Genomic DNA, 18,157 nt, shown 5'->3' with positions numbered 1-18,157 from the left:
ATTTTCTTAAGGCTATAAATCTGGTCATACTGATCTCAAAACCTGCCAGACAATAATTTGAAAATAAAGCACACACCTGATAATCACTCCATCACCCCCTTAACTGTGATGTCGCTTATGAATATGTGTACATTTTTTGTTTTAGGTTTAACTTGAGTAAGGTGGCAAAGATAGATTTGAGAACACTAGAATTTCAAGTCTTCAGAAACAGTGTAAGTATTCAAACTTCATAATATTGCAAGGAAATTATTCTATAATATGATCAATATAAATATGAAAGAAAATTATTGGCTACTCGTAAATTTGGCTGAAGGGTAAGTTACTGAAGAAGTCAGAGCAGTCCAGTAATTATTTTAGGGGCAAATAAATCAGGAAGAATAGGTGGGATTTAGATCAAGGTGAGGCACATTGAGTAGAAGGTTCATATTTGTGGGCATTAAACTGTTAAGCCCATGAAGGTTTGTAATAATAACTACAGAAATTCTGAGAATATATAGATGAGGTAAATGTTAATACATAATTAACTTTTATTGAGCTCAGTCATTTAAATTTTCTTTCTGGACACTTCGTAATTAAATTGTAAGCCATCCATGAATGGTAAACCCATGGCTGACTGTGTTCGTATTTAGCAGGGTGATATGCATGATTTTCACTCAATGGATAATCTTCTATTTATAAACATATACATAAACTGGTTTGTTCTAGGAACCAAACTATTTTCTATCATTCAGGCCAGGCAGAGCAACCACTAACCACTCACTATTAAATAAGACCTAAGGGTGTGTGTTAGGAACTTAGCACTTGGAGCTAGGGCTCCCTGCAAAATGGTCCAAGCCTTTTGGCCACTATGCCCTTCTTTCTGCCTCGGGCCAAATTCAGATCTGGTTCTCTATTCCAGAAGCTTTGCCCTTACCATTGTATCATGTGGTCATTGCCGACCAGGAATTGCTGTGAGCCTTTTCAAACCAGATCCCTCTTAGTTCTTGAAATACTGTATTCTTTCCCATAGCTCCATGTTTTTATCTGTAAAGCATATATTAGCTCAGTCCTTATTAGAATAGTTTTTATAACTCTGTCTTTAAGGCAAGCTTACATAAGAAAGTAATATTCAAAGTTGTATTTTTTTCTGTCGAATAATGGCTGGACACTAGACTGAAGTTTAGACAGTCTTGTATTCCAGCCTCATGCCCCTCTCTAGGAATCTTTTTGTGCTTTGCTTTTCCCATCTGTAAAATGCCAAAGTAACAAATATTACTGGAAGTTACCTAGAAGGCTCAGTAACCGGAACTTCCTTTCACTCTGCTTTTCTTTTTTCTTTTTCTTTTTTTTTTTTTTTTTTTTTTTTTTTTTTGAGACAGAGTCTGACTCTGTCTCCACCACACGTGGCTAATTTTTTTTTTACTGGTATTTTTTAGTAGAGCCGAGGTTTTACCATGGTGGCCAGGCTGGTCTCGAACTCCTGACCTCAGGTGATCCGCCTGCCTTGGGCCTCCCAAAGCACTAAGATTACAGGCGTGAGCCACCGTGCCTGGCCCACTCTGCTTTTATAATAGGAGGAAATTTTGCGTAAGTATTAAGTGAGCTAATATTTAACTTTTTTATTTTATTAACTACAAGTCATATTTACAAGATGTAGAACACTGAACTAAGCACTGTGAGAGAGAGGAAAATTATAAGAGTACTCTAGATGTCAGAAATTTATTCTAAATAAGAAATTCAGGAGGAGGTCCTAGAGTGAACTTAGAGTAAATTCTATCTCAGGCATCTCTACAGTGCTGCAGAATGTGGTTCTCAAGATACCTGGTCTCAGGACTCCCTTGCAGTCTTAAAATTATTAAGGACCCCAGAGAGATTTCTCGTTTATATGGTTTACATCCATCAGTGTTTTGCCATATTAGAAACTGAAACTGAGGCTAGGCGTGGGAGATCTTTAAAAGAGTGATTTAATTTGTTTAAAATAATAATAAAAAACCTATTCTGTTCAACATAGGTAACATCAAAAATGAAAACTACCTGTATTTTAAAAAATCATTTAGCAAGGAAAATGGATTGTTTTAAATTTTTACAACTCTCTTTAATGGCTGTCTCCCTGACTTAATGGACACGTGGATTTTCATATCTGCCTCTACATTCAGTCTCTCTTGATACATTGTTTTAATTGAAGTATGTAATGAAAATCTAACCTGCTACAGACATGTAATTACAAAAAGAAGGAGTATTTTAGTTGCCTTTTTATTTATAACACTGTACATCATTTATAACACTGCACATCATTTATAACACTGCACATCATTTATAACAGTGCACATCATTTATAACACTGCACATCATTTATAACACTGCACATCATTTATAACGGTGCACATCATTTATAACACTGCACATCATTTATAACAGTGCACATCATTTATAACACTGCACATCATTTATAACAGTGCACATCATTTATAACACTGCACATCATTTATAACAGTGCACATCATTTATAACACTGCACATCATTTATAACAGTGCACATCATTTATAACACTGCACATCATTTATAACAGTGCACATCATTTATAACACTGCACATCATTTATAACACTGCACATCATTTATAACAGTGCACATCATTTATAACACTGCACATCATTTATAACAGTGCACATCATTTATAACACTGCACATCATTTATAACAGTGCACATCATTTATAACACTGCACATCATTTATAACAGTGCACATCATTTATAACAGTGCACATCATTTATAACACTGCACATCATTTATAACAGTGCACATCATTTATAACACTGCACATCATTTATAACAGTGCACATCATTTATAACACTGCACATCATTTATAACACTGCACATCATTTATAACAGTGCACATCATTTATAACACTGCACATCATTTATAACAGTGCACATCATTTATAACACTGCACATCATTTATAACAGTGCACATCATTTATAACACTGCACATCATTTATAACAGTGCACATCATTTATAACACTGCACATCATTTATAACAGTGCACATCATTTATAACACTGCACATCATTTATAACACTGCACATCAGTCATTTGGAAAATATTGGTGCACAGAGACATGCAGACCTTACAAATGTTGCCACAGTTCACTATGCACTATCCACAAATGAATCATACTCACCACCAGGCTCATCAGGAAACTCTTGAAGTATTGGGAAGCTGTCAGGCTCACAAGGGTGAATACAAATTATCCAAAATCCTAAATGTTGCTCGAAAGCTTGAATTTTATTGGAAACAAATACTTCAGTAGGCTCACTTATTTCTATGAAAATATCTGCCAGATACCCACGTCTGAATAACCTTTGGCTGTCAGTCATTCTTTCAGACAAACGGTGTTCCAAGAGAAAAGCAGCTAGTTCAGGAGTTCAGCTTCCATCTCAAACAGCTTTGCCAAACAACGTGGTAGCCGTAGAAACACTTTTTACATACTTCCCATCGTGTCCCACAGAATGTTAAAGACGTGCTCCAAGGTTGACGTTTTTACGGCATCACCAAGGACTTTTTTTTTTTTAACTACAGATGCATGACACTGAAGAACACAATGGCTGCTAGGGAAGTTTGATGCCACTGCCTTGATGCATGCTAAGGGGTCAGCAGTTTTACCCTCCGTAGCTTTTGCTGACTGTTAGGGCAGATGCCAGCAGAGTGAAAAAGACAACATTAATCGGTATCATTATGAAAATAGTTTTGACATTGTGGTGGACACTCTGACAGGATTCCTGAGATCCCCTGGGGTCCAAGGTCACTTTTGGAGAACCTCCACTGTGAAATTACTAAGGTCCTGAATGGTGTGCGGGAGGCATCGCAACATCTTAAAGTTCTCCCCAAATCATGAGAGTTTACATTAGCTACTGTTTTCTGGGAATATATGTATAGTACATCATTGTGTCCATCAGTTACTCAGAGTAGTTTATTTAAAAGGGAACTTACCAACCATCTTGAAGCAGTTGGAATATTCCCTTGTCTCAGTGGACTTGGACAGAAAGGAAAAAAATAACAGTTAACATTTGAACAACACAGACTTGGACTGTGCTGTTTCATGCATACTTTTTTTTAGTCAAGCGCAGATGGAAAATACAGTTCTCAGGATGCAAAACGGCATATATGGAGAGCCCTACTTTTTGTATAGGTACATTCCACAGTGGCCAACTGCGACCTGAAAATGCGCAGACTTGGTTATGCCCGGGCTCCTGGAAACAATCTCTGGCGTGTACAGAGACAACCATATTTACCTCAGAAGCAAGAATTAAAAGTAGTGTGCTTCATAAAGTCTGACTCTAAGTTAATGTTTGTGGACTCATGCTGAAGCAAGTAGCTAGATCTGTATGTGTGAAACACACACCGAGCTACGCCAGGGGGAGTAGAAAACAATACAGAATTCACCCTCCTTCCATGTCAGCGGAAGCCGTAAAGAACTGGTGGATGTTTATAGCCAAGTGTTGACAACCCTTCCCTCAAAAAAGTTTACGCTTAATGTTGCTTAAAAACCAGAACAGTATATCCTTATATGTGACCTGTGACTGTTTTTGTAAATAAACAAGCAAATTTTCTTAACCTTAACTATAACTGGCTGTCAAAAAGTCGTATTTTGAATATTAAACTAAGCTATGCTTTAAACTTTAAATCATCAGGAGTTTATGAAACAGTAATCGTGTGTAACCTTCAAAATAAGATTCAAGGAGAAATTTATAGGAATTGGAAATCTTTTTACCTGTAAACGTACAGTGCAGCCTGAACACCCTTCAGCTGGCCCCCTTCCGAGGGGAGGAGTGGCGTGGCAGTGGCAGGAGGCCTGAGGTGTTGGCCTTGGTCCTCTTTAGAGGGGTGCAGTGGTGGGAAGCAGCAGGAGGCCTGGGGTGCTGGCATTGGTTCCACAAGTGTTTGCTTTGTGCTAATGTGTCTAGGCGATCATCTTAGGTTTCTGTCCTTTTTTGTGTGTGTAATATTTTGAAATTTTAGAAGGTTAAAAACAAAAGAGATACGTATCCAAAAACAAATGCCTTGTGCAAACATTGAGGACTTTGTTTGGTGACCTGGGGAACAAAGCCCCTTTTTGGACTTAATGCGAGTGTGCATCTCATCTTTGGTTCCTCTGCGCTGCTTTCCAGCTAACCCGCATCTAAACATGACAGATAAAGTTGTTTACGCATTGGATCAGTTTGAGAACCTCTGCTGGGCTGCAGATGGGGTGTAAAGGAAGAAACTTCTTCCAGAGAATATCTTCATGACTCCTCTTTGTTTACCCAATGATTCCAGGCTCATCCACTGCAGAGTTCAACGGGATTTATGGAGGGCCTCTCTCGACATTTAATTTTAAACCTAATTTTAAAACCCGGAGAAAAGAAATCTGTCAAAGTAAAGTTTACACCAGTTCACAACAGAACTGTTTCTTCACTTATCATCGTCAGGTAGGTTCTGTGACACAGTGTGGGTTCATTTTTACTACTCACTTAGAAGGCCTCACTTGTTTTAAGATGAATTTACGTGTCTAACTTACGAAATAGTTTGAATTCACTTTGTCCAAAACATGCACACATACTCCATGCCTGATGAAACATACCTTTGTTATCAAATGCATAGTTCAAAACCATGAATAGTGTCTTACTGTGATATGTGTCTCTTAAAAATAAAAACTCTTGCTCTTCTCTGTGTATTTTTGCATTAAATTATAAATTCTCACCATTTAATTTCTACGTGGTGCTCTGTAAAATAATAGTAGAAATTGCTAATCAAAAGATTGTGCAAATTTAGTGAGAGGAAAATCTGTAATTCTTGTTCTTGCATAGAAATAACCTGACTGTGATGGATGCTGTGATGGTCCAAGGACAAGGAACAACTGAGAACTTGAGGGTGGCAGGCAAGCTTCCAGGTCCAGGAAGTTCCTTACGCTTTAAAATCACGGAAGCCTTGTTAAAAGATTGTACAGATAGTAAGTCTTCCTAACAGTTCCAAGGACGCTAATTTCAGAATTTGCTTTCAACAGTAAATAATTTCAAAAACAACATTATTTCTATATGTGCACACGTGTATATTAGTTATGAATGCTTAAGATCTTAAGGAAATTCCATGTCTTATGTTTAGAGTTGTTTGATTTGGGTCATAAGAGATTTAAAGTGTTTGCACTCGTTGCATACCTTAGCTGATTTACTCTCAGTATGAAATGTAAAATATAATAAACCTTTGCCATCTAAAATGATGTGTCAAAGTAGATTACCACATGATGAACTCTGAGGAACAGCTGATCTCTCTGACGTGCAGGGATGGTTTATAACCTGTGACACATAGTAATTCATGAATTAGTGTGTTTATCGTTTGGACTGGGAACACATGATGGCAAGATTTAGTCTTATTCCTGATTTTTTATCCTTTAGGTTTAAAACTAAGAGAACCAAATTTCACATTGAAAAGAACATTTAAGGTAGAGAATACAGGACAACTTCAAATTCACATAGAAACCATTGAAATCAGTGGATACTCCTGTGAAGGATATGGCTTTAAAGTGGTTAATTGTCAGGAGTTTGCCCTAAGTGCCAATGCCTCTAGAGATATAATCATATTGTAAGTATTTTATTTTCAGGTATAATGAATCACTGACTTTCTATACTAAAGTTGCTCAAACTCTATGCAAAGATATGTTTTCATGTTTACCAAAAGTCTTTATCCACAAATGTATTCGTTTGATTTTTTTTTTCTTCCACTTAATCTTTGGCTAAGGTATTTCTTCATTATCTCAGTTTTCAAAGTTGTAAATTTTTTTTCACTTAATCTTTGGTTGAGGCATTTCTTCATATCTCAGTTTTCAAAAGTCGTAAAACTTTATCTCTGAAGTGAATCAGATAATCTTAGAAATCAATTTAAAAATTATTTTCAGGGTTATGTTAAAGCAAAAGATGTTGGTGTAAATTCACAGTCCCTCAGCAACAGAGATTTGTTTCATATGTGTACAGTTTTTTCATGTTTTGCAGTATGAAGATATGTAATATTTTGGTTAGAAGACAGTTTTAATGCCCATCTCAGTAATAGCTGCAGCATATTTGAACAATTAATTGATAACTTGTTTTGTTATAAAGTTTATGCAATAAAATGCAACTTCTGTCCCTTAATTGAATATTGAATTTTGTGCTCTTTAATGGATGTTTACTTAATAAGTAGCTACATTGTTGTATATAAGGCATAATGTGTGACACCTAAAGACGCAGTGAGGAATAAGACACCTTTCCTCAAGGTGCATACAGTCAGCAAAAAATACGAATGAAATAATTGCAGCAGTAATCCATACTGCAGGAGATGATGGGAAATCACTGGGCCCCTGACGGTTTGTTTGTGTTTTTAAAAGACATTATTGGGACTGTAGCCTGGGAGAAGAGCATGGATTTAGATAAAGAAGAAAGGAGGAGAGAAGGACACAGAGCTCAGGACCATTTTCTGAATTAATAATTACAGGAAACTGATTATTGTTATTTTTTAGTGTAAATTCTCTAATTATTCACAGAATACAGTTGTTCCTATTATTGACCATGGGACAATACTTTTTTCATCCTAAAATGAGGAAGTTGAGTAAAAGCATCAAACTCAAATTCTGTTATATGTCAAAGGCTTATGGGACTGGTATTATATGTAGACTGCTTGTGAGATATTTTTAAAACTTAGCCTTACTACCATCATTGTGTTTTAGGTTTACTCCTGATTTTACAGCTTCTAGAGTTATCCGGGAACTGAAGTTTATAACAACCAGTGGCTCTGAGTTTGTGTTTGTATTGAATGCATCCCTTCCTTACCATATGTTAGCAGCCTGTGCAGAAGCCCTACCCAGACCCAACTGGGAACTGGCTCTGTATATCATCATCTCAGGAATAATGAGGTACTTGTGTCTTGTTTCAAGGTTCATGTTCATTCAGCATGTAACACTGTTGATCGAGTTCCCGCTGTGCGCCAGCCACTGTTCTGAGTTCTAGGATATGCCAGCGAACAAGATAGAACTCTGCCTTTATCAGGCTCACAGACTGGTGGGAACAGTGAAAACTGAGCCCTTCCTGGGTGGCATATATAATAAACAGTCTTCTTTACCTCTGAAATTGGTTACACAAATTAAGTACATTTTGACGTCTTTTTAAAATGCTCAGATAAAGTTACTTGACTGGGGCGTATATATAATATACTTAATAGTACTTAGGCCACATGAAACTGATGAGAAATATTTTTTAAATTCTCAGTGTCTTCATCTGTTCTCAGTATATTACTTTGTGTTTCAAGAATCAGATAGAGTCACCTCTAAACTAATTTACATATTTATATCAGACATCCTTTAGAGGAAACAGGTTGGAGAGTTGAAACTAAAATTCTTCTTAGTAAAAGAAAAATCAGATTCCAGGCATTTCTTCTAATACACGTAATTATTGCCTCCATATAAAACCTCCATGTAAGATGGCATTCTATAAAAATTGATGAGCAGGCAGGGCACGGCGGCTCACACCTGTAATCCCTGCACTTTGGGAGACCGAGGCGGGCAGATCACCGGAGGTCAGGAGTGCAAGACCAGCCTGGCCAACATGGCAAAACCCCGTCTCTACTAAAAATACAAAAAATTAGCCGGGTGTGGTGGTGCATCTCTGTAAGTCCAGCTACTCAGGAGGCTGAGGCAGGAGAGTCGCTTGAACCTGGGAGGCTGAGGTTGCAGTGAGCTGAGATCGCCCCATTGCACTCCAGTCGGGGCAATAAGAGTGAAACTTCGTCTCAAAAAAAAAAAAAAAGAGAGAGAAAGAATAACTGATGTGCAAACTTTTGTCCATAAAACTGTGGGTTTTGTCTGTTAAAAGTTGTCACAGACAACTTGGTTTTCTATTATATCATTTTGTACTTTACCAAGAAACTCTGCCTTTAACATCGAATTTTGTTGCTTGTTCACTAACAATCCTGATTTTCCAATTTTTTTACCCCTGCAGTGCACTGTTTCTTTTGGTCATTGGAACAGCCTATTTGGAAGCTCAAGGAATATGGGAGCCATTTCGAAGGCGGCTATCCTTTGAGGCCTCGAACCCGCCCTTCGATGTGGGAAGGCCATTTGATCTCAGGAGAATCGTTGGTATTTCATCTGAAGGAAAGTATGTTCACATGCTGGCAATAAATTCCCTCGTGTACATAGATTTGGCTGATAAAATTACAAGAAAAAATAAGTTGCTTTTCATCTTTGCTCAGGAGAAAAAAAATCTTAATTCTGATTACTTAATAGCACCCTGTATGGAACTCTGGGTGACTTAGAGCTCGTACTGGATACTGTGTTTTTATTATATTGGTAAGGGTTAAAATACTTTTAGTTAGATCACTGACGGTAAATTATCCATGTTCAGATAAAACAGATTTTAGAGAGTAGTAGAAATTCTCCCTATTTCTTGCTCTTTTTTCCCAAGTGTAGTTTATGTTTATGGTGGCTGTACTGATGAAGTAAGTTTTTTTTAATATTAGATTTTGTAGGTTGCTATTTACTGATCTGCAGTTGGTCCCTTTTTCAGCTTGAACACACTCAGCTGTGACCCCAGTCACAGTAGGGGGTTCTGTGGAGCAGGCGGTTCATCATCCCGACCCAGTGCCGGGAGTCATAAGCAGTGTGGCCCATCGGTCCACCCACACAGCAGTCACAGCAATAGAAACTCAGCTGACGTGGAAAACGTCAGAGCCAAAAACAGTTCAAGTACCTCTAGTAGGACTTCTGCTCAAGCAGCTTCTTCACAGTCTGCTAACAAAGCAAGCCCCCTTGTCTTAGATTCGAACACAGTGACTCAAGGTCATACAGCAGGCAGAAAGTCCAAAGGGGCAAAGCAGAGCCAGCACAGCAGCCAGCACCATGCCCACAGCCCGCTGGAGCAGCACCCTCAGCCGCCTCCGCCACCGCCAGTGCCTCAGCCCCAGGAGCCGCAGCCCGAACGGCTGTCTCCCGCCCCCCTCGCACACCCTTCCCACCCAGAACGTGCCAGCAGCACGAGGCACAGTTCCGAGGACTCGGACATCACCAGTCTCATAGAAGCCATGGACAAAGACTTCGACCACCATGACTCCCCAGCCCTAGAAGTGTTTACAGAGCAGCCTCCATCGCCATTGCCAAAAAGCAAAGGTAATCCTCTGCTCCCACTGCTGGAGATCCGTGATGTGGGAGGGAAAAGCCAGTGCATGCTTCAGGAGCTATTAAGATTATAGTTGTGGTAACCAGCTAATTTAGTAGGTTCCTCTGGCTCAGATTTATCTCCAGTGTTGGACTTCAACTTTTCCGTCAAAATGCAATTAGAGGTATCTGTCATAAAAGATATATTTGTATTTCTTAGATTGTTTACCAAAATCAGAAATTCCGTGAACATCTACTGTTTTTCTTTTCAGCTGCCTGTGATTGTGTTATTGTGATAGATTTAGCTTTTTTTCATTGTTAAGATAATTTTGAGTGCAGGAGTAAAATGGAGATCAGCTGCCTTTTAACTCCAAATTAGGATTTCTTTACTTTCGAGCAGGGGTTGGCAGACTAAATTAGCAGGCCAAATCACCACCTGGTTTTATGAATGAAGTTTTATTGGAATAGAACCATGCTCATTTGTTGGTATATCCTCAGCTTTCCTGCTTCTATGGCAGAGTCAAGTAAGTGTGACCAAAACAGTATGGCCCACAAAGCTGAAAATGTTTGCTATCGGGCCCTTCACAAAAAAAGCTTGCCAACCCTGCTTTAGAGTTCTGCTTACTGGATTAGTTACCTACCTATCTCTGAGTAACAGATTACCCCAAAACCCAGGTGCTTAAAAGAACGTATACTCTTGTCTCACAGCTTCTGTGGTCAGGGACATGAGTACAGCTTAGCTGGGTCCCATGGTCCTCACAAGACTGCAGCCAAGGTGTTGGCCAAGGCTGATGTCATCTTCAGGTTCCGCTGAAGGTGGACCTGCCTGCATGTTCACACAGGCAGTTGATGGCGGGATTCAGTTCTTCATGGGCTGTTCGACGGAGGGCCCCAGCTCCTTGCTGGCTGTGGCCAGAGGTCTGTCGTGGTTCCTATCCACAGGGCAGGTCACAGCTTGGCAGTTGGCTCCCCCAGAACAAACAAGAGGGCAAGGAGGAAGCAGGATGGAAGTCACTGTTTCTTATGATCTAATCTGGGAAGTGACATCCCATCAACATTGTAGTATTCTGCTCATTCGAAGTGTGGTCCAGCCCACACTCCAGGAGAGAGAACCACACAAGGGCATAAATACCAAGAGGTAGACACCACTGGGAGCTTGGAAGTCTGCACCACACACAAATAGGTAGACCAGTTTGTGAGCTCCAGAATCAAGAGGTTAAAACCAGTAAATAGCCTCTAGTTGTATTGCAATTTCATCCCTTTACAGCCTGAGCTTTTTTGCATCTTCCTTTCTCTCTCATGGCAGCATGCTAATATACTTGATTCCAAGCCTATATCAGTCCCTTCCAGAATGGTTTACCAAGGAGTTTTTGGCTTCAGTTTATACAGAAAACAGGGATCTTGGCAGCCCTAAGAGGCCAGAAGAAACTTGACATCCCAGAGTCTAGGAGTTTTAGATAATTTTTTAGTCCCAGTAATATGAAAACTAGCTCTGTTGAGTCCTCTTGGAATTACACGCACTCGGATTTGTAAAGCAGTAAGACGTCTTGAATATGATTGGTTAACCTTCTACAGAAATCCTTTTTTGGCTAACCCATTATTAACTGAGCTTACATATTTTAGGGTAATTTTTAGAATAATCTTAAGTGAATACTTAAAAGTTCTTTTTTAATTAGATCAAGTTACATAGCATTTTTTCCCACATTTAAAGCATGAATAAAAAATCTGTGTTATCCTTTCTTATCACAAAGAAGGAGTTGGGCAGTCAAACTGACTCCCTCATTCCTGTGTCTAACACAGTCTTCCAACATCAGCGTGATGGGTCCAGTTCTATTTTCAGGATCACTCATTGAGAACCTAAATTTTAAAGTGAAATACTTTTTAATTTTCAGTGGTCCTAGAGTCAGCCTACTAAAAGACACTCAGTGAGGGAGCATGGATGCCACATTATTGGTGACTCTTGAGCCTGTGAGGAGACAGTGGTTACAGGCTTCACAGGAGCGGCTTCTCTACTCACTATGCTTCCCACTGATGCTGTTTGGTAAAAAGGAAGGAGCCTGTATCTATATTTTTTTTCTTCTTCAGTGTTTTTATTGAAGTATAGCATACTTATAGAAAGACAGTCTTTAAAATGAACTTTAAAAGGTGGGCATTGACCTTGGGGTTGCAAACTAGTGGTGTGTTGTGAAACTGTAGGCTTCCAGCTGGACAGAACCTTTATAATCTTTCGGAAGCTTACCCCCACACCCCTGCAAATAGCAGATTTACATTACATATGAACATTCTCTTTTTAGAGGCCACACGTTCTTTTTTTTTCTCCCCCTGGTATCTGATACTAAAATTATTTCTTGTAATGAGCTTATGTAGTTTCTGGCTTTTGGAAGCTGCTCCGAATGACCTCTTCGAGTGAATGTGTTGATCTTCCTGGATCTTGCCTTCAGCGGTTGAATGGCTTGCAAGCCGCCCAGGCAGCCATGCTGTGCCATCTCTCCAGTCCCTGCTTCCGGTGGCAGGTGATGCCCAGAAATGCCGCCTCTTCGTGGTTGGCCTGAGCAGGGACTCGTGTTGCCGACTAAGATTCTGAATTAGATTCTGTACTTCTTTGGTTTCTCCCACCTGTAACACTTAAACCCCATGGACTGGACAGCAGCCATTGCAGGATTGAAGGCTAAAACCCAAGAAAACCATGAGTCTGGCACAGTTGGGTCTCAGTGTCTGCATTACCCAGAGAAATGGTGGCGTCTGTGGCCATTCTCGTTTCTGGCTTTGGCTTTATTGAGGGTAGGGAGAGGCAGAGAGTTGTGGCGTCCAGAGGCCAGGCTCTGCCGTTAGGCAGGTGCAGATTATATCTTGACCCCGCCCCCTTACTAACTGTGTGACTTTGGAAAAAATGACTCCCCTGAGCCTCCACTTGTTATTTTTAAAGTGAAGAGAAGAGTTACTCCCCACATCATAGGGTGTCACCACCGCCATGGTTATTATTGGGGCAGGAAGTGGCACGTGCCATCTGTAGCCTGCTGCGTTGAAGGTGGCTGTGGAGCATCCCAGCAGAAGCATGTGTTTGGAACTTGGTCTCGAGGGTAAGAATTGGGACAAGCAGAGAATCCTGAGAGCAAGGCCAAACAAGAAGGCAGCCAGCAGATAGCATGACAGAAAGCAGTGGAAGGTGTGGTTAGCACATCCCAGCAGGCAGGGCCCAGCGGAGCAGAGGCTGAAGAGCGCGCGGAGCCTGGACTTGAGGACATTATTTGTGACCTTGGAAAGAACAGTTTGTGTGAAGCGCGATCACCTCTGAGACCAAGTCACCGTGGCTTAGAGTAACTTTCACATCAGACTGTTAAGAGTGGCCACTAACTAGTGAGTGTGTTGGGGGCTTTTACTCTTTAACCTGTATTTTTTTTTTTTTTTTTTTGAGACGGAGTCTCGCTTTGTCGCCCAGGCTGGAGTGCAGTGGCCGGATCTCAACTCAGTGCAAGCTCCACCTCCCGGGTTTACGCCATTCTCCTGCCTCAGCCTCCCGAGTAGCTGGGACTACAGGCTCCCGCCACTTTGCCCAGCTAGTTTTTTGTATTTTTTAGTAGAGGCGGGATTTCACCGTGTTAGCCAGGATGGTCCCGATCTCCTGACCTAGTGATCCGCGAGTCTCGGCCTCCCAAAGTGCTAGGATTACAGGCTTGAGCCACCGCGCCCGGCCCCCTGTTTAATTTTTAACAAGAAAAAAGTATGCATGTATTGTATAATAGGTTTTTTTTTTTTAAAGACATATAGAGTTGCAACCAAGAAGACAGTATTTTTTATGAAAAATGAAAAATACATGGAAACGTGGTGCTTGAAAATATCTCTGGGTCAAGGTCAGAAGCCCATAGGGCTGAGACAGCAGTGCTGATCCACACTTGCCAAGGTTTCAGACGTGACCACAATGTCTCGTGCGCCCTGGTGATTGGCACTGCTTGCTACAGTTTTCCAGTAAAGCAACACTGGGCAGAACAGGAGCAAGACCCAGTTTGTGTGATTCTAACTCCTACACTGTGCTGCCTCCTCAAAGAAAAAGAGGGAGGGGGAAGAAAATGAGATAATTGGTGAAACCGTGTGCCCAGGTGGTGGAGTGGGCCGAGGCCCAGTTTGGTAGATGATAAAAGGATGGACACTCCGCAGGTGTGCCGGTGCGGGTGAGTTGGTAGAGATGGAGAGGCAGGATACAGGTTTTCACTTGAACTTGAGTCAACTTGAGGCAGCATGTGGGTTTAGGGAGGTTTTTACTTGAACAAGTCATTCTCTGAGACTGCTTGGAGTGAGTGGTAGGGTAGAAACACAAAATAGACAAAGTCTGGAATAGTCAAATTCCACGTGGCTGAGAACATTGTAGGCTGGGGGAGTCAGCAGGGGCGGGAAACTTGAATTGCACACGGCCCCTTCAGCAACGTTGGAGGCCCCGCCGAGGGCCACTGAGGCACTGCCTGCGGCTCGTGTCACTTTCTCAGTTGTACCCTGCAGCCCAGTGGTGAAGAACGAAAACTGGGTAGTTGGTGGAGTAGGACAGTGCTGGAGTTCTGTGGGGCAGGGACAGCAAAAAGACAGCAAGAGAGGACGTCCCAGGAGTGCTGGCAGGAGAGCGGTGGGGTGCCGTGCCGGCAGTGTGGAATTAGCAGTGTGGGGGAGGACCTTTAGCCAGAAGGAACTTCACAGATGGAGAACATGGATGAGTCAAGGGATGGGAAATCCAAGAGGTTGAATTTTGAGGATGGTGGGAGCAAGGAATGTTAGGGGACTAGGTCTGAAAAGGAGGTGTGAGTGTAGGGTTTCAGAGGAAAAGCAGTTCTGGGCAATACCAGGTTCATAGGTGCAGCCTTGGAAATGGGATGTCAGTGAGCTAGAGGTGAGGTCCACAGTCCTTAGGCAACACTGAGTGCCTCATGTTTGGGAATTCAGAATTTTGGAAAGGTATGCAGTGCATTCCAAGACTGTAAAAGTAGGTGAACACCAGATCAGCCACCAAAAATAGTCATATTAAGTTTTGTTTCTAAATGAGTTTGGGAAACAAAGCTTTGAGAGTTTTTTGGACTTTAGATTTACAGATAAGAGATTGTCGACCTGTATAAGGCCTGGGATCCAGACAGTGGGAGGTCGAGGGTAAGAGGAAGTCCTTAAGTGTGATGCCAGCACCCCTGAAGCCTGGGGAGATTCTTTCTAGAGGTCACCGTTGGTGATTCTCTGGAGATTTTCCAAAGATGTCCCTCTCAGGTGCTGTCACTGATATGACAGGGCCTGACGTGGAACCACACACGTTCAGAAAATCCATTTGCTAGTGATTGAAACTTCCCTGAAGTAATTCTTTTGGGTGGCAATTAAATGAAAGGATTTAAAGTGGGAGAGGGGCAACTAACTAGCTCAGACTAGCGATTTATTCAGAGCAAGTAGCTCAGACAAATTCATTATACAGCATTTGGTGACAATAAAGACGAAGTAAATGTCTCGGACATGCTTTTTACATAGATAATTCATAGTTTGCCTATATTTAAAACAGATTAGAGATAGTTTAAATTATCAAAGCACATGTAAAACAATGAGTGAAAGTCAGAAATGGTTTTCGGTGTTTCATCTGTTTTTTAGTTATGGTACTATCAGCAGAAACCTAGAATAAAGTGAGTTGTTACCATTAAGTGTTAAATGGAGCTGCAAATTTTCTGGCAGTTATGGTTGAGGAAGAATGTCACATAGTTGTCCTGAAGGAAAAGGGGGCATAGGAGTTCATCTGAAAACAGAGTTTGCTGGCATTAAATTCCTGCCTGAATCTGAGGACATCGAATAGTAGAACGGATATCGTGTCTCTGTTACAGAGACTATGGCAGTGTTCTTCACAAAGATCCTTTCTGTTGGTCCCCTGTCAAACCCAACATCGTCACATTGAATGAGAGCTCCTCACCTACACCGTGCCTCTCAGATGCACACTCAGCCTCCCTCCCCGCCACACACAGCATTTACGGTGACCGTGGGTAAGTATAGCTAGTGGCTGGTTCTCCACGCTAAATGTTTAGCAGCCTAAGTGTTCTTCCACACACTGAGGTTAGCCCCAAGGTACCCCGCAGTCAGAGACAAATGTTTTTTGTCAATAAAGAGTTTTGGTTTTTGGTTTTGGGGAGGTTGGTTGAGACAGAGTCTCACTCTGCCACCCAGGCTGGAGCGCAGTGGTGTGATCTCAGCCCAGTGCAGCCTCCCAGGCTCAAGGGATTCTTCTACCTCAGCCTCCCAAGTAGCTGGAACCAGAGGCATGCACCACCATGCCTAATTTTTTTTTTTTTATTTTTTTTGGAGAGACAGGGTCTCCCTATGTTGCCCATGCTGGGCTCAAGCAGTCCCCCCGCCTCAGCCTCCCAAAGTGCTGGGATTACAAGCATGAGCCACTTTGTATCTGGCCAGTTACTTGTTTTTTTAGCTTTTTATTTTGAGATAATTGTAGATTCACATGCAAATAATAAATTCAGAGATCCCATATACCTTTTACCCAGTTTCCCCCAATGGGAACACATTGCAAAACCACTGTACAGTATTGCACCCAGGATAGTGATGCTGATACAGCCAAGACAGAACATTTGCAAGGCCACAGGAATCCTCATGGGCTGTTTTCTAGCCACACTCACTTCCCTCCTTCTTCACTTACCCCTTAGTCTGGCAGCTGTGATTGCATTTATGTAACATTCTTGAAATGACAAAATTGTGGAAATGGAGGAGATTAATAATTGCCAGACTAAGGAGAACTTTTTCCCGAAAGGAATGTGCCGTTTTGGTTTTTCTGAGTCAGTTTAATTCTCTGGAGATTCGCCAGTTTGTTGCTTTTTATTGCTGAATAGTAGTCCATCGTATGGGTGTACCGCAGGTTTTTCAGTCATTTGCTCATTGAAGAACGTTTGGATTATGTCTGATTTAGGGCTATTATGTATAAAGATGCTGCAAGTATTTGTGTACAAGTTTTTGTACGAACACAGAGCTTCATTTCTCTGGGATATGTGCCCAGGAGTGAATTTGTTGGGTCTCATGATAGTTGCATATTTCATTTTTTTTAAAGAAACTGCCAAAACGTTTTCTCTAATGACCGTGCTGTTGGTGTGGCAGTGATCCAGGTTCTCCACGTCCTCAGCAGCATCTCCATTTTTTCTGTTGAAGCCATTCTGATAAGTGTGTAGTGATAACCTCTTTGTGGTTTTTCTTTGCAGTCATTTTCTAATGGATAATGATGTTGAACATATTTTCATGTGCTTATTTGCCATCTGTCTGTTTTCCTTGGTAAATTTCTTCTTCATGTCTTTTGCCCATTTTTTTAATTGGATTGTTTGGAGGTTTTTTTACTATTGATTTTGAGAGTCGTTGACATATTCTAGATACTAGTACTTTGTCGGATATGTGGTTTGCAAATATTTTTCACTTGTCCATAGTGTGTCTCTTTATCCTTTTATAGTCCATGATTCATTTTGAGTTCAGTTTGTATGAAGTGTGAAACTTAGTTTGGAGTTCACTTTAAGTAGGGGGAAGATGTTAATTTTTCACTCGCTTTCCTAATAGTTACAGGGCTGGTCACAGCATCTGTTTCATATTCGGTGAGTTGTGGTGGTCCATCATTTCAATCAGGTGGTCCATCATTTCATCAGAGTTATCACAGTTATGTGAATAGAGTTGTTTATAGTATTCCCTTACCACCATGTTGATGTCTTTAGGGTCTATAGGAATATTCTGTTTCATCTCTGTTATTGGTAATTTGTGTCTTCTTTTTTAGTTATTTTTGGGTTTTTTTTTTGCGGGGGGGCGGGGTTTGGTCAGTCATCCTAGGTTTGTCAGTTTTATTGATCTCATCAAAGAACAGCTCTGTGTTTCATTGATTTGCCTCCATTGCTTATCTGTTTCATCCCAGTGCCTTCTGTTCTTACCTCTGTTATTACCTTCCTCCTGCTTGCTTTAGGTTTATTTTTCTGCTCTTTTTTTAGTTACGTAAGGTGGGAGCTTAAATTGTTAATACAGGACTTTTC

At 40.9% G+C, this 18,157-nt stretch overlaps 1 protein-coding gene across 2 annotated transcripts in view; it reads left to right on the top strand.

The window, feature by feature from the left end:
* The window catches only part of TMEM131 (transmembrane protein 131), a 247,746-nt gene that overhangs the window by 200,645 nt on the left and 28,944 nt on the right, over positions 1-18,157 (top strand). For both annotated transcript variants that reach the window (XM_008008079.3, XM_008008080.3), the window contains exons 25-31: positions 146-212; positions 5,300-5,451; positions 5,830-5,972; positions 6,415-6,601; positions 7,719-7,904; positions 8,986-9,144; positions 9,553-10,151. In XM_008008079.3, coding sequence (XP_008006270.1) covers positions 146-212; positions 5,300-5,451; positions 5,830-5,972; positions 6,415-6,601; positions 7,719-7,904; positions 8,986-9,144; positions 9,553-10,151 — 1,493 coding nt within the window. The remainder of the gene's footprint in view (positions 1-145; positions 213-5,299; positions 5,452-5,829; positions 5,973-6,414; positions 6,602-7,718; positions 7,905-8,985; positions 9,145-9,552; positions 10,152-18,157) is intronic.

This window comes from Chlorocebus sabaeus, chromosome 14 (assembly GCF_047675955.1).
Source record: "Chlorocebus sabaeus isolate Y175 chromosome 14, mChlSab1.0.hap1, whole genome shotgun sequence".
In the NCBI taxonomy this organism is placed as follows: Eukaryota; Metazoa; Chordata; class Mammalia; order Primates; family Cercopithecidae; genus Chlorocebus; species Chlorocebus sabaeus.
This window is presented reverse-complemented; position numbering and strand designations above follow the sequence as displayed.